This window comes from Ambystoma mexicanum, chromosome 1q, assembly GCF_040938575.1.
Source record: "Ambystoma mexicanum isolate Mex_15411 chromosome 1q, UKY_AmexF1_1, whole genome shotgun sequence".
Lineage (NCBI taxonomy): Eukaryota > Metazoa > Chordata > Amphibia > Caudata > Ambystomatidae > Ambystoma > Ambystoma mexicanum.
In genome coordinates this window covers 1,331,826,900-1,331,854,616 of record NC_090922.1, presented here as the reverse complement: position 1 = coordinate 1,331,854,616, position 27,717 = coordinate 1,331,826,900, and the positions used below count along the sequence as shown (strand labels likewise).

The window sequence follows — 27,717 nt, the reverse complement described above, 5'->3', positions numbered from 1 at the left end:
AAAGGTGGGGGTCTTCCCGGCCTGCCGGAGCTTGTGGGCCCCCCACCCTGAATACAGAGTGGAGGGTACAGGTGAGCGGGAGAGCGGACTGTGGTAGGGGCCCAGATGTGGAAAGAGGACGCGAGGCTGAGTAGAGGGAACCAAGTCTTGAGGGTTGATGGCCAGGGTCTTCGAGACACACTGCAAGGAACAACCACACCTGGACTCTAGAGGGGAGGCGCAGAACCCAGTCGTGTGTGGCTCTGGTGAAAACTGTCCTGCGAGACCCAGGCTATACACCATCTGAGCGGGTTACCTGATCATGCGGCCCACTATAGGGGCTAAAATGATGTCCTTGGCAGTTTGTGGGGGTGCTAGACCCAGTAGGAGACCCCCCCACTGATAGACCCCGTAACTGTCAGAGGCGGTGAGGGCCCCCAGCCTGGGACTGGGGCATGTGCCCGCCTCGCTGGAGTGAGATTACCACATTGGTTTGTTGGAAGCGCTGGGGATAGCAGGGGAGACCCCCGCCCACTGTTGAGAGCGAGGTGGTCCCTAAGCCCGAATAGAGGGCCCCATGTCCCCTATGGACTGGAAAGGGAAACCTGGGCGATTCCAATACCTATGGAACCATGGATTTCAGAACGCTACCCCGGAATCTTCAATGCAGGAGGGTGGAAAAGGGGAGAGACCCTGTGTCACTACTAGAGGTGATCCTGGGTATGAGGGTAGATATTGGAGGCTAAGTGGACAAAATGAACGTCCGGATTGATGCAATGGACGAGAGGTTGAAAGCAGTGGAAAACAATCAGTCTTCCCTTAAAACATTAGAGACCCAGACAGATACAAGAATGGCAGAACTTAAGAGGAGGGAGCGGAAGGAAAAAATAAATAAATAATAATTTTGAAAAAAGCACACTCAAAACCGATGAGTGAGAATCGAGAAAGGAGGAACAACTTGCGATTTTTCTGGGCACCGGAGAAGGAGGGTAAAACGGAAAGACGTTCGCAGGTTCATCCATGAAACAGTGAAGGTACTGTTGGAGAAGACACCATTGATGAGCCCAAAATTGACAAGGTGCACAGAGCAGGTGGAGCGAGCAGAGGCCGAGATCCGTGTTGGCTCGCTTCCAGAACGACCCTGATAAGCAGAAAGGGCGAAAGGGATAGCCACAGTAACACTGGGCAATGCAAAAATTACAGTCTTTCAAGACTTATCCTCACCAACGCTGGCTAAGAGACATTTATGTGCACTCCTCACTAAATGGTTGAGCGAGAGGGGGATATTATACCGATGGGGCTTCCCCTTTTCCTTCTCCTTTGAGGTGGACGGATACTATTCATGGAGGAGGATATACTCAGGGTTTCTAGGGAGCTGATGGTGAAGCAGAGTCCGCATCAGAAGGTGGGTCAAAAGGGCCCAGAGGACAGGCGGTGGCGCATACAAGGGGCGAAGGTACGCAAGGTGGCGGGCTCGACGAAATAAAGGAAACTTCAGTTTGCTCGGTTGTTGAAGTTGGTTCTGAAGCAAGGTGTTTAAACCGGTGGGGACTGTTGGAATGTTAGAAGTATGATGGGGAAAACGGGGGCTCGTGGTTTTGGTGGTGTCTAAGTTGTTGGCCCGGTGTTGGGTCCCATTGATGGTCTGGGGTTCGACCAGTGATTGTAACTGGCGGAAACCAGGCGCCCGCAGGGGTAGTGAAGGAGAGGGGGTTAGGGGGGTCAAGGGGTATTGATTGGGTGGGAAGACTTAAGGGTTTAAAGCCATTATGCGTTGTCATGATTCACACCGAAATTACTTGGGACTGGAGGTGGTCTGTCCAAAGGGATGGGTTGTAGGTGGGGAGATGGTGTACCTGAATAAGGGGGAAGAGGAGTGATCGCTTGCAGATCTGCACATTAAATGTGAAGGGGCTCAATTCACTGACCAAGAAGTTCCTAGTGGCCAGAGAATTCCAGAGATCTGGGATTGATGTTCCCTTTCTCCAGGAGAGCAGGAAGCTCTAGGCTAGGAAGCTCTAGGCTCAGTGTTACAGATAGCAGTATTGTAAAGCATAGGATGATAAAATGTAAAGTCCTGCAAAGGATCTACTATACCCCTAACAATGTTCCCTCTAAACTGTTTACATGCGTGCTTGCCCAGCTTGCTTGGTGCCACTTAGCAGCACACACAGACCGTTCCAACATTCTCAAGAATTAATAAGGCACAAGCCACAGCAGTTACTGGCATTTTGTTGCCATCTTAATAAAGCTAAATTCTACCAAGTAGTTCTTATATTCTGATGTAGCATTTTTACATTTCCCTACTGTGCATAGCATGACCTTAAAAACCCTAAGAACAGAATACACCCCAAGAAGTTAAAAGCAATTATGAAAAAATGGCTCCATGAACAGAAGTTCTAACTAAGACATGCCTGCACACACTAACCAAATAGCCTACCCTCCCCACCCACGACTCCTATACTCGACTCCACCACACGTTATACCTTATGACTAAACTTTGCCCCAGGCCACATCTATATATTACCAGACCTGTACCAACATCCACTAGTTTTATTTTTGTTGTAATTTGAATAATGTTCAAGCACCATCATTTCTGTGACTGATGGTGCCTTAGCAAAAGCGTCACCCATACTATGTAAACCTATCGTCAGCTGAAATATCCGATACGGACTGTAAGTAAGCAGGCTAATTGGCTGTATAATCTCATCCCATGCTTCATATTCTTTGTACATGTGTCACACAAACATTTTGATGCGCATCCTTGCAAGTTAACGCATTATAAATATGCATTTGCCCACCAAGGATTTTGAGCTTTCTGTCCCCTACTGAAGCATTTTTTACATTAGCCTATTAGCGCAGACCAACATTGCAAAATCATTTACTCGCCCAGCAGGGAAAATGGCTGTGGGCTATGCCTGGTAGGACTCTCACATAGTATTAGGGCAGCTGAAATTTAAACGATCTGCATCCTTTTCCAAGTTTCCAGAGTTTCAGTGGGCATAAACCATAACAAATTATATAGGCAGTCTCTGCCATACAAAAAAGGTTTCACTGGGCCCTTGTATAATTCAAGCACTAGGAACTGGGGGTTGCCGCGCCTTACTCCTTGTGTTCTTTCTGTTCTAGTTGTACATGCAGCCGGTTAGTAGAAACCATAGGGCCCGCGCACTTGGTGCCCAAGGTATAGGTCTATGCAAGTTTGTTTTGTCGTTTCTACTAGTGTGGCGCTTGTGCTAATTTCGTATGCATTCCCTTTATATTCACTGGAATGCGCAGTAGGTATAGTCCACACTTTTTATTTTATACCATTGTGATTTATTGTTCACCATCATGTATCGACCATTAGCATGTCTTTATTAAAGCTAGGTTTATGGGGTGCCTTGAGTGGTGATATAAGAGACGGCGTGTGGCCAAGGTCTGAAGATCACTTCCTGATCATGTAGTGTTGCTTAACACAGTGGCATATTCTGCCTGTCGTTCGGTTCGACTGGGTTTCCTGGTCTCAGTTATGAGAGGGCTTGTATAATTCTACCTAACGATATTAGCATAAGGTATGCTGAAAACAATCTTGTATGCACTGCATAATAATTGCGTACATGCAGATTACTGACATTTTATTAAATTGCCCATATTATCATGATGATGCTTTAAATAGAATTTGCTTGCAAAGTACTGTGGGCATGCAAATATCCCAGGGAGTGCTTTACTGAAACAATCCTTCACAACTAGTATTGGAGGATAGCACAGAAGTGGGGAAGGGCACAGTAGAAAAACAACTCAGCAACTTTAAAAAACGAAGTCAGAAGTACAATACAGTGAAGGAAATGCGTTTGTTTGCTAAATATAGGAAACTAATGACAGTCTAGGAAACTGCACCTTCTGTTTCTTTCCATAACCCGCTGCTGAGGGCTTTCAAATATAATAATGTATTTTGGGTTTATGGTCTCTAGCATCCCCATACATCTTGCTTAACTGATGACAAGGAATTGCAGAAGTTGGGTTCCTTTGAGGATTGTTAGGTCAGTTTTTCTGAAGTCCAACTAAGGGCTTAGTAAAACCATTCAACCGAGACAGTACAAGACTCCACTCTTAGTATAAGGCTGTGCCACCTGAGTATATGGTAGCATAGACATAGCGTCCAGACTCATTTTGTGAGGGAGAGAGGGCTGTAGGAAAGTACACTGAACCTATAGTACATCAAGGATTCAATAGAAACACAACCAGACGTATCATACAAAATAAAGGTTTATTGTAAGCCAAGTTAAGTCTTGGGGAAAGAGCTGGTCTTAGAGGCAAACACATTTATAAAAAACACAATGCTTGAAGGTGCACAGACCAAAGCATAAAACATTCTTCAGAATACTAACCGTAAGTCAGACCTTCTTGTACACATTTATTATAGGTCACACCTATTCATGGGGAGTAAAACCATAAGTTAATTTTAGATTCCTTTCTGTAATACAAGGGTAGTAGACCCTGTCAGAAATGCAGTGAAGCTCAACAAAGAAATTACATAGTAAACAAACCCTGTCATTGGGCTACTTTTCTGAATAGTGGAACATAGATTCAAGGGACAGTATATAGTTATACTTTGAAAAGAACAGTTATTCTAGACATGCAAGACCTTTCTGGTGTAATATACAATTACAGTTGCTTTTCAGATAAGCTGAACACAGATTGAGGTGAGTAATAACTTACTTATTTTAGAATAGAACACATCCAACCCAAGGTAAGTAAAACATATATAAAAAGGAGGTATCCGCAACTAAAAAGGTAGTTATAAACCTGAGACTGTTTTAGAATCTGTATAAAAAACAGACCAGGGAAAGCAAACCCAGTTTGTAAACTTACACACTAATATTCTGAAAGAAATAGTTGAGTGAAGCCAACAGCATTACTTTTGGGAAGAGGCACAACCAATTCACAGGGGAGTCAATTAACCTTACATCTACTTTGTTCGAATGGCAAAACAGTTTCTAAGGATAAGACTTCACATATACTTTTCAGAATGGCAGAACATTTCCAAGGTAAGTAAAATAACCTTACATATACTTTTACAAGTAGCAGAACACTTTCAATATAAGTAAGAACTTCTGTAACAGGTCACTCCCAGAGTTAGTTACCAACTAACTCTTTCACAAGTAAGTACTTTTAAAAACTTGTTATACTTTTCCAGACAGAATCCTTTACTTATCCAGTCCTTTCCTATTCTATTGCATGAGTTCAATCAGGGCAGAAGAGGGACCTTAGGGGTCTAGGAGGCAGGGTGAGATAGGCTTCAGTTGCACGCAAAGGTTCTGTGGAAGACTGTTCAACGAGTAAGTAGTTCACTTTAAAGTTAGTTCGGGTCTAAGGACTTCAGAGAAGACACCCCAGGAGGATGCCAGCCGGGGCCTGGGTGCACTGGTTCAGAGGACTTCCAATCACAAGAACACCCCGAAGCTTTACAGAAATCACAAAGGCATAAGGTAAGTAAATACCCCAGCCAGCACAGTACCTTAGCAAGGAAGAATTCCAGCAAGAAGACTTCAGGCTCTGCAGCCAAAAACCCAGTTGTTGAATTCCTTTATCATGAAAACAGGACCCTGGAAGGACTTTTGCAGCAGGGACTGCGGGGAAGGCTCTAGGCAAGAGGAACTTCACATGGTTTACAGCACAGAAGAGGTTGAAACGGGGGTGGGGAGACAGGATCTGTAGCCACAAACCCGGTACCTGAATTCCTTGTCATGAAGACTGAGAATTTTGAAGCAATGATCAACGGGGAAGGCTCTAGTCAAGATTTTCTTTACGGCTGGATACAGCCTTGTGCTTTTGGCACCCTTTTCAGGAGCCAGAAGAAGATTGCATATCACTGGTCAGATTCTCGCCATTTACAAGGTCCATCACTCTGGTAAGGGGACTTTTCAGACTCTATTCACGTCTCACGAGGTCCAGCAGGATGGCCATAAAGTTTCAGCAAGGTTCAGAAGACCGTGCACTGCAAAATGGCTCGAGGCTACAGGGTTTGAGGTAGTGGAGACCCGCAAGATCGCAGTACGACGTGGGATGGCTCAAAATGCAGGTCTTCTTGAGTCTAGTGGGTCTCACCAAGCTCTGGGTCGGGGTCGTCGTTTTCGGAGTCCCTAGGTCAATTGGAAGGAAGGGTAACAACAGGATCTGGTTATATGGCAGGCTCTCCTGTTGCTGGAAATCGTCAGCAGCGTTTTCTTCCTCTTCGGATTGGATTCCAGTGGTCGACTACCTCTTCAGCTTCCAGGATCGGACTTTTATGAAGGAACCCAGCCAATCAAACAGCCATGCAACATTCAAACTTGAGGGGTTGGCAGTCCTTTCAGGCCAGCCTCCCTACCAGTTTGAAGTTGATTCTTGCTGTCAAGCTGGAAAAGGGCTGCAGAGTTTTGGACTCCTCCCTCACTTCCTGCCTACACAGACACTCTAGAGCCTGGGCGGGTAATCCACAGTATTCCAGCCGAAGACATAATTGACAATGAATTTTCCTGCCCTGGAGGTCAGGGGAAGGAACAAGAAAGGACAAGAAACACTGAAAAGGCGAAAAAAGAAACTGGAGCCATTTTGGTAAAATTAATAAAAAGGTTCACTGACACCAGCCATTAAAGGTAAACTTGTCCCTGAAACATAAATATTACATTTAAAAAAAGAGAAAGGGAATACATTGCATCTAACCAGCAGGTTTTCTAGCCTTGGGAACTGTAGTTCTCACATGGTTAGCCAGAGAAAGTAAAGGGGAGCCGCAAGGGCAACCAGGCAACAATAAAAATGTGTCAAAGAGGATAACATAAAAAATAAAAAGACACTTTGGAGAGCCTTAAAAATGACACCCATAAAAAGAGTAAAAGATTCTGTTAGTGTAATAAAAAAATAAAAATAAACATTATAATAATAATAATAAATTGTCCCACTCACTGAGGCATAGGGAAAAATAATCCATGAGTAAGGCAAAAGGTTCTGGGGTTGACACAGGACAGGAAGATTAATTATTACTATGAAAATCTTACCTAACAAGGATCCATAAGAAACATACATCAGTAAGACTCCTGGTAAACTTTGTCTAGGCTGTAGTAAAGAATGGAAGGAAAATCCAAAAGCTGCATTATGTGCACTCTCATTTCACTTCCTATGTCAGGGTTGCAAGCAGCACTCTGAAAGGATTTTACTCCCTCCCTGGAATCAAATGATGTTTCAGGGAGTCAAAACGAAATTAGCTCTGCCATCAGGGATACTTGATGCTTATTAAAGGTGTTCTTTCCCCATTAACATTCCTCTTACGATTGAGCAGTAATATTGTTAAGAGTTCCTTCCTATGCCACTGCTCGGCTGTTCACTGATTCAGAAATATTAGAGGATCATTGTGGGTAGGCTCCCATATGTGCATCGTTTCCCGTTATTGTTGGGCACCTTTTCCTGTTTTTAGTGGGTACAAATGGGTGGCGTGTATGCCTCTTAGATGCAAGACTGGTTTTCTGGAAGTTGTCATAGCTATGTTTATAGGACAATATAATGTGCATGGTAAGCAGAGGCACAGGAATTCTGATCATCATACTGTGGTGCTGTTATTCTGATGCAATTATCCTTGCACAATAAGATGCGCATGTTATCCTGGCCCTTGAATTACTTCATTAGGCTTACTGTTAAACTAGCTGCATACAGAATTTCCGAGGCATGATTCAGTTTGAAGTAAGTATAAATATTACGTACAGGAAAAAGGAACAGTAAATGAATTAAAGGTAGTACATACTGCTCAACTGTAATTTCTTCCTGGCACCAGGCGTTCCGAGGCCACTGGTAACCCTCTGAGCATTCCGGTCCTTGGAATGAGAATACTTGGAGGCTGAATGTTTTGATTCAATGCCTACTTCTTTTGTTTTTGCTGCGCTTCGGCTGATACGGTTGGACTCTACCGCCAGAGCACAAAGGATATCCACATCGCCCTCTTTATTATCTTCTGAATAAGGAGGAGGCATCAGCTGAGAGACCGGCCCAATACCTGCTGTCTTTGGCCCCTTTTCCTTGCCATCAGGTGTCAAAGCACATGCCAGGGGCTGAAAGGCTTTGCCGTTCCAAGAAAGCTTCACAAAGAACTCCTTTTCGTCAGCCTTCTCTACTGGAATGTTTGCATTTGAATGCAGCAGATTCACCTAGAAATGGTTACCATGTGAAAGGAGTAAGTTATGACAAGCACAGAATAATAATTTCATGCATTTCAAAATGCAACAGTAACTCTCCACAGTACTCTTGAAAGCAAATGATTTCCAGTTGACATATCACAGATACATTACTGAGGTTCAATACTTTGAGCTGAGAAAGGAATAAGGGCAATTTTGCGAAGGAACAAGGGCAATTTTGAAAATCATATAGTTATTCAAAAAGATGAGAAGAGGGGAACACGCAAGTTCCTATAACATTTTATGTAGCCCCCTGCTCCACATGGTGAGGCTGTTTTTCAAACCTCTAGGTCTGGTTTACCTACTTGTTCCTGCACTTTTAACTTGTTTTGCACTTTATGCACCTCTGCCCTTCTTTCACTCCCGCACTTCTATTCCTCCCGTCCCCACCTTTCGTGTTTCAGCTCATGCATGTTCCAAATCTCACAACCTAGTCAGAATGCTTGTTTTGTTCCCTTCTAACCCTTCTTGCAGTCCCCCTCTCATGCTATAGGACTTGTACGTTCTGATTGTTTCAAGACCTTTGAAGAACGTTTTGTTTCATACTTTTTTCCCCCTCATCCCCATTCCCCTACTTTATCTTGATACACCTAGAAACACAATTTATTCTGTATAGTGTGCATTACAAATAACCAATAAATAAGGGCGCAACCCATTCTAGAGGTCAGTTAAAAAAAAGATCAATTACTCAGAAGCTTATCAAATGACAAATTGTGGTGAATACAGGAGGTGCTCCCTTTAATATTGTTCATCCAGTTAAGACCCATACCAGGGACCAAAAAAATGTATCCACTCAGGATTTTAACTAATGCTGGTCATCTACCAATCAATGTGGGAAGCCTTTTCTTCATATAAAGGGCAGGGGTATCTGCCTAGTATGGCAGATGCAGGGGAGGGTTGGCCTTTTGAGAAAACATGCAGTCTGGACCAGGAATGACATTGAACAGTCCCATCCTTCTAAGGTAGTGGTGTCTGTAAACAAAAAACGCACATGCTCACCTGCACGGTGCCAACAATGGTCTCTGCATCAATGTCATTATCGCAAGCTGGCACGTCATACAAAAAAATCTCCTGGGGGTGAACTGCTCGCCCAAGCCTCTTCTGTTTAGTGCGCGGGACCTCCTCAAAGCGTGCATACCACTGCACAACAGCGTGCTTACGGGAGTGATTTGCAGCACCATTTCGAGCACCTGGTGAAAGAAAAAGAATACACTTCAAACCTGGATTAAGTTTCTTCCCCTTCTTGCCTCACAAGCGCCCAATCATAGGCAATGGCTACAGCAAGTGGCGCGAGGCAAAGAGAGAATAAAACAAGACAATTCCATACATAAGTGCATGCGTTGGGGGTTCCGAAAACAGGCCCAATTATCAGTAATGCGTTTCTCCTCCGCTAAACACTGGGAATTGAAAGGTATCATGAAAACTAACAATTCTTAAATAGGAGGTCCGATATGCGAAGTGGGCATCAAATACAGAAGGTTACGTCATCTTTATAACAAACTGTTCAAAATCGGAATCCGAAATATATACCAAGCCGGTCACGAACCTACAAGAGGAAACATTCAATCCACATAACATGAGCTGCTGAAGAAACCAAATCTAATGATCACAAGTAGTGGCAGAACCAGGCCATGCACAAATGTCTTGATAAGCTCCGCTTTAACCACTGCACCAGACTTGTACCTTCCATACAGGAGGGGGAAGCACACCCCTTTCTTAAATGGAGATGTTGGTAGTGCACCTGCAATCAATGAAAATGGCGCCCACAGTAGAAAAGCAGAAGAGCAGATGAAGAATTGTTCAACACATACCCTCATCGTAAAGCTCCAGAAGTTTGGCCACGAAGGGTCGATCTGGGTCATCTCCCTGAACTAGGATAAAATCACCGTTGCTTATGTGGGTTCCCTTCAGGTTTTCTTCTGAACTGATGATGATCCCCCTATAAATACAATGTTTACATTTAACTAAACCCTGCTAAACTCAACAGATACACCCTCCACATTTTAAATCAGCGCTGATGGCCACTAAAGAAGTGCACATATATGGATATATTGTTTTATATGCTTGGATTTATAAAGCACTTACAGCCAAGCACAGTACATAGCTTACAAACAGAACAAACAAAAATACACAAGTGAGGAAAAACCAATCTGCATGAAGTTACAATTTACAATATTACTGGTTAGAAGTGAGGGCATAGTTTGAGGGAAGAAAGAAAAGGCAAGAGCGAGAACAGAATGAAGAGACTGTCAATGTCCTGGGCATCTGTTAGGGAGAATTTTCAAAAATGTGCTAATTTCCCTTACCTTTTGAGGACCCCCAGCAACTTTTCTGGATTTCCAGGACTAGATCATTTTTACCTGGAAAGAGTGAGCACCCTTTTTCCCCACTCATGTATTTTGATGTAGGTTTTACTTTTGTGTTCTTTGGATATGGAGTTTTAGACAACTCCATAGGCATCTTTTTCTTCTGTGTCACACAGCACCCTCAGTGCAGTGGCACAGGGATGTCTCAGACTTCCCAAGGTTTAAATACTTTCTCTGGGACTGACAACTATCTCCCAGTGAATGTAAAGTAAAATTAACTTTACTAATCTTTTTAAATTGGTAGACCCAGCACACACTGTTTTACAGCAGAGTGCTGGAGGGAATACCTAGTATTCCCATTTTTTTTTATTATTTTTTTTTTATTTACTTGTTTATAATCAAAGGTCAGTTTGATTTTTACAAGAAGTTGTTTCACATAAAAAGGCACAGAATTAAAAGTAGGGAAGAGGTAACAAACAAAACCAGAAGTAGAGAGCAATTGATATTTGCAGTAAAGAAAAACAAAAGCCATTGTGTGCCACAACACAGAAGAGTCGACTACATTTAAGTCATACTGGCTTAATTTGCAGTTTCTGTTGGTAATCCAAGTGCAGCTTCCAGGATCTTTACTGCCGCCATTGACCATTTTGTTTTTTCACCTGAAACCAGGCGGCACCACCATGTGTCTTCCTCTCGAAGCAATGCGTCATACATCAAGGGTAGCAGGTAATCCTCGCGTGAAAATGCGGTTTTAGGACAGTTCAAGAGTAAGTGTCTTAAGGTTTCTACCATTGCAGTCTCAGAACATAGTCTACAAGATATTGATTCCGATTTAGTTCGGATGGCTATGATTTCATGAGTTAGCATTTGGTTGAATCTTATTTTCATAAATGTTTTCTGCAGTCTTTTGTTGGGGAATTTTATACAATAATTCAGGTCGGTTTAACTTGTTTGTTGTTCGGGGTAAATGAGCAAGTAGCTTATTTGCTATTGTTGTCTCGCCGGTTTGGATCCAGTCTTCTTGGGCTATTTTTGTTCTTGGGCTAGTATTCCCTATGCCTAGAAAACTCACGAAGCCCTCAAAAGCTACCCTTTCCTCTTAGAATGGCTGGTGGCAGTGGTATTACCATGATTTTCCCGACCGTGACCCGTATAAACGCTCCAGTACCTGAAATCCACCGGAGCCATGTTTTCAAGATGGCGTCTGAGCCCTCTCTGTAAAAACAGGTTCTGATCGACTTTTTCGCCATTTCTTTTTGGAAAGGTCCTTCTTTGGTCCCTTCGTTGGCCTTTGGGGGGCTTCAGTGCTGAAGCCCTCCTCTGGCACCTGAGTGTCTGGGGTGGACAGGATGCGAGGGAGGTGCCGGAAACTCCCTGTGCTTAGTTCTCCTAGGAGAGCTGAATGCACTCTGGAGCGATGGGCTGGCTGACTGTCCGGCAATGACAGCCACCCTGCTGGGTGAGTGACAGCTAGGCTGGAATTAATGTGGGAAAACTGTTTAAAAGCAGGTCTCTGGGACTTGGAAGGCAGAGTCCGACCACTGGAACAAAAAGGAAGGAAGACTGCTGCTGCAACTCCTAGACCGTTGGTTTGCCAGGTGAAGCCCTGCTGCAGGTCTGGATTGCCTGAAACTCCCTCGACAGAGAAGCCCTTAAAGGACAACTTCTTCCCTTGAGCTGGTGAGTACAACCAACTCGCAAGCCACCTGGAAGCCATCTCCTTACTGGTCGAATTTTCATCAGAGTGCTGTTGAAAACCGGATAGCAGGTAAGAAGGATACCAGATTGTGGACTTTAAGGCACTCGCACCTTAAATCAACGTTTTGCTAAGCTTGTTGCTTCTTCCCTGTGCGGTGCAGGAACCTCCTGATGTCCTCCCTCTTCTCCCCACGACTGAGGCTCAGGAACAGCGAGAACTGCCAGGAACAACTGCCTCAGCTACAGCTTTCCTTCATCCATAAGATACTGTGCAAATTCGGTAGAGAAATCCTTGTTGCCGCAGTGAAAGTTTGTGAAACTTTCCCAACTTTGGAGTCTTGTTCGCTCCTAAGCCGACCTATAACTCTTTTTCGTGCAAACTACTTCCAAGAACATTGGCAAAGACTTAACCGTTTACTACCAGAACTGTGCTATCCTAGCCAAGACACTGAACCATTGACTTTGGCCCAGGCCTGTTGAATTGAATTGCCTCTTGTAGTGAATTGAAACTATTTGCCCTACCTATGAAAGTAACTGTGTTCCGATTCTTGTAAACTTTGTCTTTCTACCCCTTTTGAAAGTTATTGAAGTGCCATTTTGCTCCCACTTCAGGGGAGCCGAACTTGTTCAGAAATGTATTGGTTTAGTATTGGTGTGTGATATTGATCTGCTTATTAGTGGAATGTTTTCTAACTAGATGGGTAAATAAATGTATATTCCTTTACAAAGAAACCTTGAGTAAGTGTTTAGCTACTGTGATTGCAAGTCCTTTGTGTAACATATTGTATTGCTCACATACCTCTTGAGATAAGTCTGGCTGCTCAGCCACTGCTACCACATAACTGTAGTACAGGCTTGTACCAAAAGGTGAGATTGTGCTTACACCTGTAGTCTTAATTGTGTGTAGTGTTCCCAAAGGATACTGCATGTAATTCTGCTTAACAGTATCTGCTCCCACTCTGACTTTTAAGCTGGTGAGACTGAGTTATCAGGGGATCGAATGCTGCACTTCCTAATCGAAGCTTTAAAGGTGACCACCATTTGCTCCTTTATTAAACACGATGCAGTCCAGCCTTTGGAATACATGTAAAGTAACATAGCGTAGCAGATTGCGATATTCTTTGCACAATTTAAAAAGAATATTCTTGGAAATAGTAAATGCAAGAAACATGCTTCTCAAAACCTGCATATGAACCTCAGCTTTGGCTCAAACCTGTTAGAGACTGGAGGTGGATCCCCTCGCTAACATCATTCAAGGAAAAAGGTCTTGCAATAAATCTTCTGAATTTGGTATTTAATGTTTGCCCACCTTACCCTTATGTCATTTACAGGGGAAGGGGGTTCCATTCTATTGCTTGCGCGCCCTACCCCCACCTGCCACAGTTTCCCAAGGATTTTCTTTAACCCCTTTAGCGAGTTAACCTTTGCTCACCATGTTTTCTGTGGTCTACATTATTCATAAAGTTATAGAGGGGTGCGGGTTAACTTGTCACACACAATCACAACGTAACAATTCCACACTGAAAAATAAATATATGAACAGCATTCTGTGCAAAGCATTTGAAAGAAACACATGCTCTCTATACCTAGAGAAGCAGCATCGGCAAGATAAGCCTTTCTTTTTTACCTTGCATCCGTGCCGGTACTGCTTTCCTGCACACCCCGAAATCCCTTTCCAGCTCTCACATTACCCGTCCTTGCTCACTTCCTCCCTGCCCGCTCAAACTGTTAGGATTGGCCTGCTCTAGATTAGAGACCCTCCTAGGGCAGCATTGCCAGGACAGCCATCAGCTAAGGACCAGAGGCAAAGAACAGCGCCCCTCTGGGCAGCTACCATCCCCGTTTTCCCTTGTTCGTGCGACCCTACAGCAACAACCAGGTAAGGTGGTATGGGCGAGGAGCACAGCCATTACTGTGCTGCAGAAAACCCTGCCACTCTTATACTACTACTATTGGGAACTGTGCTGCGCCCAATAGCTAGCCATTATTAAGTACTGCATATAATCTGGAACTAGCCCCATCGTAGGTACTGCATATACTCTGAAATTAGACCTATCGGAGATTAATGCGCTCATCTTGAAACTAGCAGGAACAGTAGAAAAGCTCTATTTGAGCTTTTCTATTTGAACTACCTGTACTAGGGTTACACACAGCACTCAGACAAACACATTGTGACTGTTGGTCTCAGTTAGCACAGCCACTGTCTGAACCTTGATACATTCCCATAACCCCACAGTGCCCGCTCTAAAAGCAGCTGCAACCTAATCTAACAGGGCACTGAGTCCTCCCACTAGTAATAGGGCAGCAAACACATTAGGAATAGTTAATACTTGCAATGCGCAAAAGGTTTAGCTGCAGTCGGTCCCAACCACAAAATGAAATTTCGCGACACCATAACTGACATACATCCCACTGCACGCTAAGACCCACCACTGGGAAACACCAGGCCTCCACCAAGCAGCCCCTCAATACCTTATAACTAAATTCACCAGAACAGCTTCTTCCCGCCCCATTAGACTGGTTAACTCCAATCTCCTCCATGTGCCCAGATTTAAACGTACGATGTCGGGAGGGAATAGCTTCCGTGTAAAAGCAGCGCAATCTTGGAATTCCCTACCCCCCCCACTTGCAGGGAGAACCTCCCTTACCGCCAATTCAGATCAAAGACCATTCATTGGCTCAAGAACCATGATCTATAACTCCTGCCTGCTGTGCCACACCACTATGACTGTAAACTTGTACACTTGATGTTCAAATGATCTGCGTAGATACAATTCATGAATCATATAACCTGCATCTTGCATCTGTAAATTCTTTTGTAACTTATGCCTCACCGGCTTTCATGGTCTTTGATGCTCCAGTAATGTAACCTAAGATGGACTTCATCCTTCTGTATGTAACAATCTTCGCAATCCTCCTGATGTCCCTGCGCCTTGATACCCCCCCGGGTTAGGTGGGCAATATAAATAAATACAAATACCAGGACTCCACAGGGAGGCCATCGCTACTGTGAAGCAATACAAGGACGTTGCAGAGATGCCGTCTCCACTGTGAACACAACTCAAGCACAAAACCAAAAACAGCGAGATACCAGCATCACTGCAAAGCAGATCTAGTCACAGCACTACACACTCAGACCACACCAACTGTAAAAGGAAACCAGGACCGCGTGAAAATATAACTGGAAACCAGGAAACAATCCAACCACAAGGGCTCACGCTCCGGTAAAAAATACAGTAACAAACATACACCACAAACATAAGAGGAAACTACAAAAGGAAATATAACCAGGGACCATGAAGCTGCCTAACCTAGGACACCCGCTCCGGGAAACTCTCAAACTAAGGAAAAAAAGAAAAAAAAAAAAAAAAAAAAAGGGCAAAAAACAATTCTGCAATGCCATGCCCCATAACTCAATCACAAGGAACACCAAGAATCATGAAAGGAAAATAGAAAGGAGGGAAATCATACTGCTGGATGGGACCTACCCTCCAGAATAACACCTAGGAACCCTACGGCGACACTGATAAATGGACAAAGGATACAGACCAAGAAAAGAGCAAACACCATTTCTCACGCTACCTCTCTTAACAACTCCATCGCAATGGATAACAGACAGACAACCAGCAAACTACCCACATGTACGAACCCAAACAAACGTGGACCACACCAGGACTCTGAACAAAACATCACCATCCAGATAACTCCTTGTAAAATACCCCAACAAAAATCTGGAGCAAACATGGCTCCATAACTCTTAACAACCGCTATATTACCAAAGACTGGAATGAAGCACCCTCGCTCAAACAACCCACAACCATGCACAACCAAAACTAAGCATCCCACCATCAACCTTAGACTACTCGATGAAGGTATCCAAGAACAAACCCAACCAGCAAGCGCAACCAAGAGATAATTCCCAGTAAACACACACAGACTCCGGTTTCTTCTGGTTCTGAACCTATCCTATCACTCTACCCCTACTAACACACTTGCCCTCTTTCTTGCAGAGCCACGTGAGCGCCTGGAGACCGCCCCACTGGTGGCAATGGTGCAAGGTATAAGACAACATAATATGCAAGGAAATGTTGTGATGTCAGCAGGCCATCTACAACAAAAGTGTATTTGTCCACAGTAAATGACAAAGTCCAAATGAATCTTCACATGTGTGAAATTCCACAGCAATATGCATTAAAAAGGACAATAGTTCATCTTGGATTAAAAAGCACAGCATTTCCTAGAAAAGTGAAAATTGAATGGAGGTCTACATTCATTTTGCCTTCTTCTCTACGGGACTGAGAATCAGCCCTATACAACGAAACCTGTAGCGACTTTAAAAACAATGATGTGGAAATGTGATAAAGAGAGTAACTTTATATTTTACATGAAACCAGCAATATTTACAAAACAAAAATCTAAATTGCTTTTTCTCAGTGTCTGGTACAGTGCTGGGGAGATGAAACCAAGGCCTGGAAGCTGGGCTATAAACTGTATGAAAGATACCTTGAACCAAAGGATAAAATGCTCCCTTTGTTCTGAACAGCAGCTCTTGGTAATAAACTTTTAAACTGGTCACATTTGTTTTGTCGCTAGGTACATCCAAGAATTCCCTAAGAATTCAGAAATGTACTCTGAAGCTTGAACCCACAGTGGACTTGCCAAATTTATCAGGAGTGCTCATCCAACAAGCTTTCCATTAAAGGATGCTATTCACACTTGCAGAGACATGAAGTCTGGTTATTTGCTAGAGCCAGCTGGTATCATCACTTAAGTGATTGATAACTATGTCAACATTTGGCTCTGAGCAGCCTAATTTCAAACAATCTTCCAACAATAGTACTCTCTGATGTGATAAATGGCCCTGCTCTGAAGCCACAAAGGACTGACACCATATGGCTGTTGCCAGGCCAGTGAATGGAACTACCACTTCATATTTAGTTAAATAAGGAATATAAGTTAATCTTACATATGGGATCATATTTTCCAGATAATCATTTGATCAGAGTGTTGCAGCAACTTACTCTTTTTAATTTTTCAGAGTGAAAGCCTCTATCAACTGAATGTAAAACAATTTATGGTATTTTGTTAATATTCAAAATGTATGTAGATTATTTTTTGCACAGAAGAGTCACATGGCAGTCAGTCATAGCATCCGTGCCGGCTAGGCTGATATTCTGAGATGGGAATAGAATATTGAGTGTCATTAACCGAAAATAAAACGGCAAAAAACGGTCACAAGCACGTCACAAGTAATGCCGAGAGGAGACAAGCATCATTTGATTCACCCCAGTGAGAGCAATCTGGCACTTGCACGATCTGAATGACACCTGGCCTAGTATGATTGTTGTCTCCGTCTTCCCTCTGTCCCCCCTCTATTGCCTCTAATCCCTTGTGTATAGACATGTTACAAATGCCATATCATATCATGGTGGATATAATTTTTGTATAAAACAAAAAAAAAAAAAAAAAGCAAAAAAGCTTTGTCCAGAATCCTCATTTACTTTTCAACCCATGGTGAATGCGAGTTCAAGGTAAATCAAATACACTTATGGCGACATGGGTGCTTTCATTAAAGCATATATCCAAGGTAAATGCAACATGGAGAACTAAATCAAGCAGCGTATTGATTATCATTGTATTAACCATTGATATCAGGATTTCTTAGAGAAAGATTTGTTTTTATTTTAAATTGGTATGATTAATTCTATTTTTACTAAATGGCCTTCTGTGCATACATTATCTAAAAGAGGGAGGTAGGCTGTAGGGATTTGATACCGTTAGACCGGTGTGTCCCAGGTTCATAAAAAGAACTTTGTTAATAAAGAAAAATTGTGCACATCGGATTTGGGGTGTGGATGAATTCCACCGACCTAGATAATATCACATTAAATCATAATACGGTCCTGTCATTAAGAAGGGGGTGAACCAGTCGATGACGGTACCCGAGAGTTACATCCTGTAGACTAGGATGTCGAGTAGAATGGTGTTGAAGACTGCAGATATTGAGCGGTAAGAGTAGTGCAGTGTGTCCTGTCAGTCATGTTGTGGAGTATCAGTGCAGGTCCAAAGCCAGATTGGAATGGATGAAGTAGGTTTTTTGAGGCGATGTGTTGAGTAGTGACAACATATTCCATGATTCTGGCAAGGTATGGCAGGATAGCCATGGTGTGGGAATTGTTTCGGGGAGTGTGGGGTAAAGAGATGGTTTTTAAGGAGGGGTGAGATTTGTCCACCGAGTGTAATGGGGAAAAGTGCCATGTGAGAAAGGAGTCGATATTGGACCAGTGGGGAGCGAGGGAGGTGTTTTACTGGAATGTGGGTTGAGGTGGCAATTTATCATCTAGGAAGTGTACAGGTTTTGTTTTGGAAGATAGTGTGATGAGGGTGTCTGTCGATAGGGTGGAAGGTGTCCCATGTATTGGTATGTTTGGTGGCAGGGGTGGGAGAGCATAGGGGAGGGATTGCCTGATGTGGATTTTGAAGTTGAAGTAGTCCATGAGGTAGTTGCATACCACAGTGGATGGTAGAGAGGAATTTGACAATGTTGAATAGTTTCTGTGTACAATTGGAGTACTTGGAGGTAATGGATGGTTTAGACATTCAATATGGCGGTTTTGTATTGGTGTGGCAGTATCGAGTGGTTTTCTGGTGGCGAGGAATGGTTATTTTGCTGGGCATCTGGCTTCCTGATAAACAGAGGAGGGAACTGTGTAACCACGGTTGATGGTGGTGGCTGCAGGGTTTTTGTGCTTTGAGGAGGGGGAGGCAATTGTGTTGAGTGCTTGTGTGATGATGGTGTTGAAATTGTTGAGGAGAATGGAGGAGTATGTGTTTGGGAAGGTGGGGTGGTGCTAAGGATGTGTCTGTAATGATGAGTCTGGATGGGGGTGACGAAGATGTGCGGCAAGTGGGGGTGGGGGGAATCCTGTGTGGCAGTGTGAAGAGGAAGACCAAGCGGTCTGACCAAGACACTCAGATTCGATTTTCCACAGGCATGATTTTTGCTTGGAATCAAAAAGGACCAGGGTGTTTCCAGCTTTGTGTAGGGTATACATTGTTTGGGGTCATTCAGAAGATTCTAATAAAGGCAGAGTTTTGTGAGGTCATACGGTGCGAGTGGAGTGAGACTACTCTTTGGTATGGGGTTGCTGTCTGGATGGGAACTACCAGGGTTGACGTCGCCAAGGTAGATACTGATGCATGGGGAGCTGTGGTTGTTAGTTTTGAAGTCAGTCCAGTCAGTGTGGAAGTTGTGATTGTACGGTGAGGGAGGGGCGGTAAATCAGGTAATGGTGGGGTGCGAAGGAGGGTAGTGAGAGAAAGAGGGCTTCAAATTATGTGTATGGGGTGTGTGGGATTGCTAAGTGTGAGTGAATCTTTATATATGTTGGTAATGCAACTACCTTGTCTGTGTGGCTGGTCTCCCGAGTGGACGAGATAGTGTGGTGGAAGCATGCCATGGATAACTGGTGTATGGTGGAGTTGGAGCCATATTTAAGAAATAGTATCTCTGGCGGGAGTGTGCAGAGTTTATCGATTTCATGTGTGTGAGAAAGTGCAGACTGGAAGATGAAAAGAATCCTATATCCCGTCTTCTCCACATTTGAAGCTCCAGTTAATGAGGAAACTCAAACCGAAACCAATTTTCTAAACAATCCAGTCTCTAAATATGGGCGGCCACATAGAAACTGCAGAGAAGGAGGGGCGCTGTTGTGCACGTTCAGACATGGCTGCCTGATCAGAACGCTCCGGCCCGAGAATCATCCGTTGACTAAATTGATCCTGTTTCGGAGCCCACAACGGGGAGCTGAGCACACCGGAACGTGTGTCAAGGGTAGCAGCATCTGCACTGAAATTCCTGGAACGAGCGAAGCCTTGGCTGCGGAGATACACGGCTCGGCGGTTCCAGCAGGGCGGAGCTGTGGCGCGCGCCGACCCCGGGAACCAGAGGAATACCGCTGGGAGCCGCTGACACTCTAGCCAAAAGGCCATAGAGAGCGAAGCCCGCGAAAAACCACCGGAGATGCGGCGGAGCAACCCAACTTGAGGGGCCAGCTCCCCTCTCCCTCTCATACCTACACCAGACCCAGCCACGGAGAAACAGTCTGACGTTGTAACCATCCGATGAGCGGCGGCTCCCACACCGCGCTCCTGGAAACCTGCGGCTAGAGACGAGTCAGAACCTGCCCTCACGCACACAACTCAAGCAAGGCTGGCCCCTACGCAGGCACCCCGCGCAGCCACCTAAGGCCCCCGCTTGCCTGCTGGAGCTGTACGGCGAGCCGAGAGACGGCTGAGCAGCTCGACTCCCTGCGGGAGTGAGACAAGGTAGCAGGGGGTGCAGAGATCCCTACGAACTTTACGCAGAGACTTGGCCTGTGAGGCAGAACACATTGAGGGGACAAGGGGAGGCGGATATATCCCTGACTAAGTCCTCCAGCGACCCCAGTGTGTGGGTCATTGAGATTTGGCTGCGTTTGAAGCTACACGTGTGGACCTCGAAATACCGGAGCTGCCTGAACACCCGAAACCACAGGTCAGTGAAGTCTGGGATACCCGGTGCCGCTCATATTGTAAGCTTCCACTATCCGTTGAGGCAAGCAGTGGGTTGACTGGCGGGCTCACACCCTTGGCGTTCACTGGAGTGGCTGAATGAAGCGGATAAGCCTTGAAATCTGGAATTCTGGACACGTGGGATAGCGCATTCCACTGGCAAGCTGGGCGAGCTGTGCACTTCTTCTTAGTTGGGTTTCGCCTGCACAACATTTGGCGGGACAGCAGCTAACCAGCAGCTAACCAGGCGCAGGGGCCTGGTGATACCCCGGGGTTCCAGACACCCTAGCTTCCCAATAACCCAGGCAGACCCAAGGCAACAGTCGCCGATCCTCTGAACGGCCTGGGGCTAACTACCCGACGACTACAGGGGCATGGGGAACACGAGGAAGCAAGACAAGACGGCCGAGGGAGTAGGAGCTAAGAAGAAGTGGCCAATGGATTCATATACTAGCGGCCAGGCAGGGGGCAGCGAGATGGAACCGCCACCAACAACTAATCCTGTGACGAGTGTGGAGAGCGGAGACAGGGTTGAATACCTGACCAATATATTCCAAAGTGGTTTTCTATCCCTGAATGCGAAACTTGACATCGTAACGACCATAGGGACCAGAGTTGATAAAGACCTGAGACTAACAGAGGCAGAGAATAGACTTGGAACAACGGAAGACACGGTCGCACGACATGACCAAGACATTGCCCAGCTCAGAGAGAACTTGAATAGGCTGCAGAACAAATGCGAGGATTTGGAATCACGCTCAAGAAGGAACAACATACGCATAGTTGGGGTTCCAGAGTCATTCGGCAAAGACAAAATGGAAACGCGAGTTGAGGCACTCCTCAAAACCCTTTTTGGAGCAAACTCCCTCTCCGATCACTTCTTAGTTGAACGTGCACACCGCACACTGGCCACGGTGCCGAAACATGGAGCGCCGCCCCGCGCGATAATTGCAAGAATGCTCAATTATAGGGACAGAGACACGATCCTTCGACTGGCACGGGAACATGGGACACTACACTACGAAGAAAACCGTATACACATTTACCCGGATTTTGCCATTGGAGTCCAGACGAGTCGTAGGTCATATGAGCCAGTTAAAAAACTTTTGAGAGCAAGGCAATTCCCATATGCACCAATATTCCCAGCCAAGTTATGAATCCAATACGGAGGAAGGGCACACTTCTTCGAGACGCCTGCTGCAGCCCAGGCCTATGTGGAGGCCACCATTCCGCTGCCTCCTATAGGTCGCGGACCAGACCAGAACAGGAGACACCCACCTGCAGATGCAGACTGAAACCTAGCTACGTAACCCAACACATGCAAGTATCCTTCTGGTTTTGGAACTGCTTGGCCCCCATGAGGGCTCCAAGTAATGAGAAGCGGGCCGTGAGCCGGTCGGGTAGCCTCGTGATGCAACGTAGTACTTTCAGGAATGTTCTTAACAGTTGTCAGGGTCCATCGTCAAGTTGGGGCACATTATGTGGGTGGAGGGAGGGTGGGGATGTTTTGTACAATTGCAACCACTGAGACAAGTTTAAGTCTCAGGGAATAGCAAGTATGTTTGAAAGTTGTGTGTTAACTGAAACATGGTCTCGCAGGCGCCAACGCCACTCAGATGTTAATAATTTGCATAATCAGGGTCGCTACAGTAAGCTACAATATGTTCGCATGGAAAATGGGTGATGGGTTAAAGATAAGACTAATGTCATGGAATGTCCGAGGCCTAAACAATCCAATGAAAGCCAGGAAGGTAGGCAACTATGTCACCAGGCATGGGCCACACATACTGATGGTGCAAGAAACGCACGCACAGAAATTGGTTAATGAGAACTTACTGGCTAAATGGGGCAAACTGCAATACTATACCAATTACTCCTCACAGACCAGAGGCGTATGCATCCTCATACACCACTTGCTGGGCTTTCTTGCAAAGGGCCACTTAGCGGACCCAATGGGAAGATATGTGCTGGTCTGGGGGGAAATTGCGGGGAAACAAACTTGGTGAATACCTATGGCCCCAACTTAAACGACCCTGATTTTTACCTACAAATGCTTGAGATCCTTACTAATCATGATGCGACCACTGTTATATGGGTGGGGGGAGACTTCAATGTTGCGATCTTCCAAAGGGAACAGGCCACCTCCCAGAGTAGCATTGACCTTGAAACAAATCCTTCTGCAATTGTCCCCGATTGATGCCTGGAGGGTACTTCATCCAACCAGCAAACGGTATACATTCTACTCCTCTGTGCATGACAGTGAATCACGTATAGATTATTGGTTCGTGTCCTCAGACATGGCACCAGCGCTGCAAAATTGTGATATTTTGCCCCGTACGCTATCGGACCACTCCCCGGTTATGTTGGAGATTATACTGAGAGAGGCCCCTAGACCGGCGCGAAGATGGAGGATGCCTAGAGATATATTTAGGGAACCAAACGTTGTTGAAACCTTAAATGAGGAAAATGCTAACTTCTTTACAGACAACGTTGGGTCGGTAGCCCAAATATCAACAGTATGGGAAGCCTTTGAAGTCTGAGCAAGAGGGGCCTTGATATCCAAAGACACTGGTCTACTGAAGAGCATACGCACGGAACTGGAGGGGGTGGAGAGGGAATTGAACGAATTGGAAGAAACCTATAGCCACACACATAATGGAGGCACACTGGCCAAAATACATAAACTCCTTAGAGATTTCGACAAGTTAGCAGTGCGTGAAATACAATACATGGCAGGAAAATGTTGGCCAACTTGGTCAAATAAGAGAAACAAGCAATCCCGATCGCCGCAATCCAAACGGAGCAGAATGAAATAATCACGAGTGAACAAGGAATTAATGACGAATATGTTAACTATTACAAAAATCTCTATACGAACAGAGATAGGAAATCCCCTTCTGAGATTATGCACTACCTTGCTACGCTAGACCTCCCCAAGCTCCCAGAGGAGATCAAATTGATACTAGAGCAGCCCGTTACAGCAGAGGAGCTTACCGAGGCAATCAAGGAGCTCACATCTGGTACAGCGCTGGGCTCAGATGGACTGAGCGCTGAATTTTATAAAGTTTCGGGAGGAGCTGGTCCTGGTAATGTTGGAACTATGGGAGGAGGCCCTGGGTAAGCTAATACTGCCCCCCACAATGCGAGAGGCTATAATTACGGTATTGCCTAAACCGAGACGCCCGCCACAAGATATGGCATCGTATAGACCCTTATCCCTGATAAATGTGGACGCTAAGATCTTTGCAAAGGTACTGGCGAACCGCATGCTACCCTTTACACCCACGCTGGTACATGCAGACCAAAGTGGGTTTATTCCCGAAGGTCCACTGCCTTAAACCTACGTAGGTTATTCGGCATAATGGCACAAATAAACCCAAATAAGCAACTTGTGGCGGTGTCTCCTGACGGCGAGAAAGCGTTTGACTCAGTCTCCTGGGAATACCTCTTCTTGGTGCTTGAGGCGTTCGGAGTGGGCCCTCACTTTATCAAGTATGTCACATTGCTATATACTGCCCCTAGGGCGAAAGTATGCACAAATAGAACCATATCTGAGCTGTTCGAACTGGGCAGGGGAACCAGACAGGGGTGTCCCTTAGCCCCCATTCTTTTCGCTTTAACAATAGAACCCATGGCAGCTGCAGTTCGGTTGAGACATAACAACAGGGGCATAACACTGAAAGGAGCCACCCAAATAATATCACTGTACGCGGACGACACGCTGCTTTATGTCCGTGAAATGGAAAAAAACATTGACCCCATCATGGCAGACATTAACGAATTTGCACAGTATTCCGGCTACACGATAAATAATTCCAAGTCAGAAATATTTCCGCTCACCCCTTCCACGGAAAGCCCCGCTCTGACATGCGGCCTCAAGTGGGCAGACCGAAACATTAGATACTTGGGGGGGTTGGTTTCAGGCAATAAGCAGAACCTTTATACGGAAAACCATGATCTGGCACGGCAAACAATCAATACCAAACTACAGGTCTGGACGCACCTTCCAATTTCATTGCACGGCAGAATCGCAATCCTTAAAATGATTGTGCTCCCGAAACTGCTATACCTATTTGTAAATATCCCCATATGGCCGGAAAGGAATTGTTCTCCAGGCTTAGGTCCATGGCGGTGTCGTTTCTCTGGAATGGGGGGGGGGGGAGGGTGGCCAGGATTAGCTGGGAAAAGATGACAGAAACATATGAAAACCGGGGGGATAGCGGCGCCAGATTTTGAGCTCTACTACTTAGTGGCGCAGGCGCAGTTCGTAAGACACTGGTATGATGATGTAGATAATTCGCCACACACCTGGATAGAGGAGTACACCTCTGCACCCACAGATGTCAGATCAGTCATTTATGATACAAGACACAGAGACGCATGTGAATTTGACCCTGTGAGCTGCACCGTCAGGGCCCAGGGGGCGATATTTAAAAGACTGAATATAGAAGTGCCATATAACCCCGAGACTCCCCTTTGGAACTATCCAAACATCCCCCCTACATTTGACACCAGTATACACGAGGCCTGGGACCCGGACAGAGAGATGAAAGTGGGAGATATGTATATAGAGGGGGAAGTTTGCAACCCTTGATGCATTCACAAGAGGCATGGGAGGAGGCCCGCTCTGTATATTACAGCATTATAGAATGAGATCTGCATATCAAGCATGCTGGCCGTCATTCCCTGATGAACCCACCTCTCACCCTTGCACACAACACAGGAAGGGCATCTCCAAATTGTATTAGGTAATACAGATCCACACCCACGGCCAACCGGGAGAAAGAGAAATGGGAAACAGATATGAAAATGCAAATACCTGACGACAAATGGAGCAGATATTGTGCACTCACGAAAAAGGTATCCCTCAATGCGGGACTACGCCAAATACAATTCAAAATTCTCAACAAGTTACACTACACGCCTGTTAAGGTTGCTAAATTCACAGCAGACGATTCAGGCAATTGCCCCAAATGTGGGATTCCGCAAGTGGGATCCTATCACATGTATTGGGAGTGCCCGGAAGTGGCGCGGTTCTGGGAGAAGGTGGCCACCATGTTGACGGATGTCACACAGAATCCTCCGCATTTGTCGCCCCAAAAATATCTGTTCGGGGACATCGGTAAATGCTCAGAGAAAGTCAGAAGACTGTTTAATGTATCATGTATTATTGCTAAGAAATGTATATTGCAAGTATGGAAAAGCTCGAAACCCCCTACCATGGACACTTTCTTGCGAGAACTAACATACATCAATGAGTGTGAGGAACAATACGTGCTCACCCAACCCAGCACAAGTCGACCGAAGGACATCTGGGGCCCCTTTAGGACATATCTATGTGACATGCTTACGGAGAGCGAAACAGATATGTGAACGATGTACTGCTTACCATGTGATGATGCTATTGCTGTAAATTGACCACGGAATGTATTAACTGGGTGCTGTTGTAACTTATGAGACCTTAATAAAAAGATGTTTAAAAAAAGAAAACTGCAGAGAAGGGCCTAAGTGGGATGTCCAAGCTTATGGAATATTCAGTTATATTGCACCAAACGATCCCACTATAAAAGACTCATTAATAAAACGCACAAGATGGCAATTTAAAAGCAGTGGGCAGAATTTTTTTTTAAGCGGGACACAGAATGAACGTACATATACACTTCAATTGGTGTGATCATCAGGACAACCCTCCCCCCCCCCCATCATCCCACAAAAAAAGTGGAACAAATGAGAAATCTAAACAAGCACACAGAGAAATATTACTACTTTCCTCGCTTCACACCATACACAGTCCATAGAAAAAGTGTTTTACTAACACTATAAATGTTGGACTACGACCTTGTAACTATTTTAGCAACAGAAAGTGGCTTAAACAACTGCATCTGAGCAAAGTGTGTTTGCATATAATGGTGAAATGCTAAAGTGGAGGCAACGGTAAAATGTTGAGTGAGGGGGGTCAAGTGAGCAAAAAGACCATTATGAGGCTGGAGAAAGGCAAAATGTTAAGTCCCCAAGGGGGCACCATTGCGCCTACGAGAAGTGGGGCGATGGTCCTGTAACTCATGAAAAAATGACAAGCACCATGACATTTGGGAGTTTCTAATAAAGGCAGAGGTCAAAGTGGGCGGAAACTTAAGGGTACGGCGTTCCTGAATGTTTGGGAAAGTCACTCATTGTTCCCTATCAAGGATCGTGTAGTTCCACTTTTGCCATTATACATCAAGACTTCTCATCCCAGAAAGCAAATAAAATAAAAACCACAGCTAGCTAAGCATCTCCCGAACGAGATGGCCAATTGACACTTTAGCAAGTAAAGGAAGTTTGCTTGGAGTGTACGGAAATCGATAGGGTAGCATTTGGCGTGTTGGAGAGTGGACACAATTCGCAATAGAGGTATATTTTCTAAACGTGCCTGCAGAGAAACACTGGCTTGAAGTAAAGTAGATGCTGCATCGTATCAACTTGAAACTCACCCATAATGCTTAGTGTGCAATTTGCGGTCTTGCACCCATCCCGCCCCAGCCCAAGAATAGCAACGCCTCCGTCTGATACGAGTAAAATATTTGCTCATTGTGTAGTGCAGCCGAAGGTTGGAGAGGCTGCTCGCTGTGGCAGACAAATCCTGATTTTAGAGTGACAGATGCCAGACTGTCACAGAAAAATCATTGTACACAACTCGTCCCAGCCTGCAATTTCGCGCCAAGCATTCGATTGTCGACATAGAAAGGAGACAAGAAATGTCAAAGTACAGCCGCGAAAGGAGCGTCACCATTGCGGCCATCTTGGCGGAGTTCTGCCACCAGTACCCTAATGTGGCAACTCTCTATGATAACACTCACAACTCATAACTCCAGCTCGCCCACACGTATTTCTAGCAACCAAAGTGCAGTAACCGGGCCAGCCACGTGCTTGGTGAGGGGTAGTCAGGGAGTTGAAGCTCTCATAAATCGAGGTTGTGGGCAAAAGGCAGCACACTCGTCACGCACAGATGGGGA

General features: G+C 45.1%; 1 protein-coding gene across 4 annotated transcripts in view; it reads right to left on the bottom strand.

Moving 5' to 3' along the window:
- The window catches only part of ORC1 (origin recognition complex subunit 1), a 323,506-nt gene extending 296,063 nt beyond the window's left edge, over positions 1-27,443 (bottom strand). For 3 of the 4 annotated variants that reach the window (XM_069642195.1, XM_069642197.1, XM_069642196.1), the window contains exons 1-4: positions 27,196-27,425; positions 9,977-10,104; positions 9,165-9,355; positions 7,739-8,138 (exon numbers count right to left, since the gene is read on the bottom strand). In XM_069642195.1, coding sequence (XP_069498296.1) covers positions 7,739-8,138; positions 9,165-9,355; positions 9,977-10,104; positions 27,196-27,293 — 817 coding nt within the window. In that variant the 5' untranslated portion in view covers positions 27,294-27,425. Of the gene's footprint in view, positions 1-7,738; positions 8,139-9,164; positions 9,356-9,976; positions 10,105-27,195 lie in introns of all 4 variants that reach the window. The other variant, XM_069642194.1, reaches the window with a different exon arrangement.
- Positions 27,444-27,717: the final 274 nt, after the last annotated feature.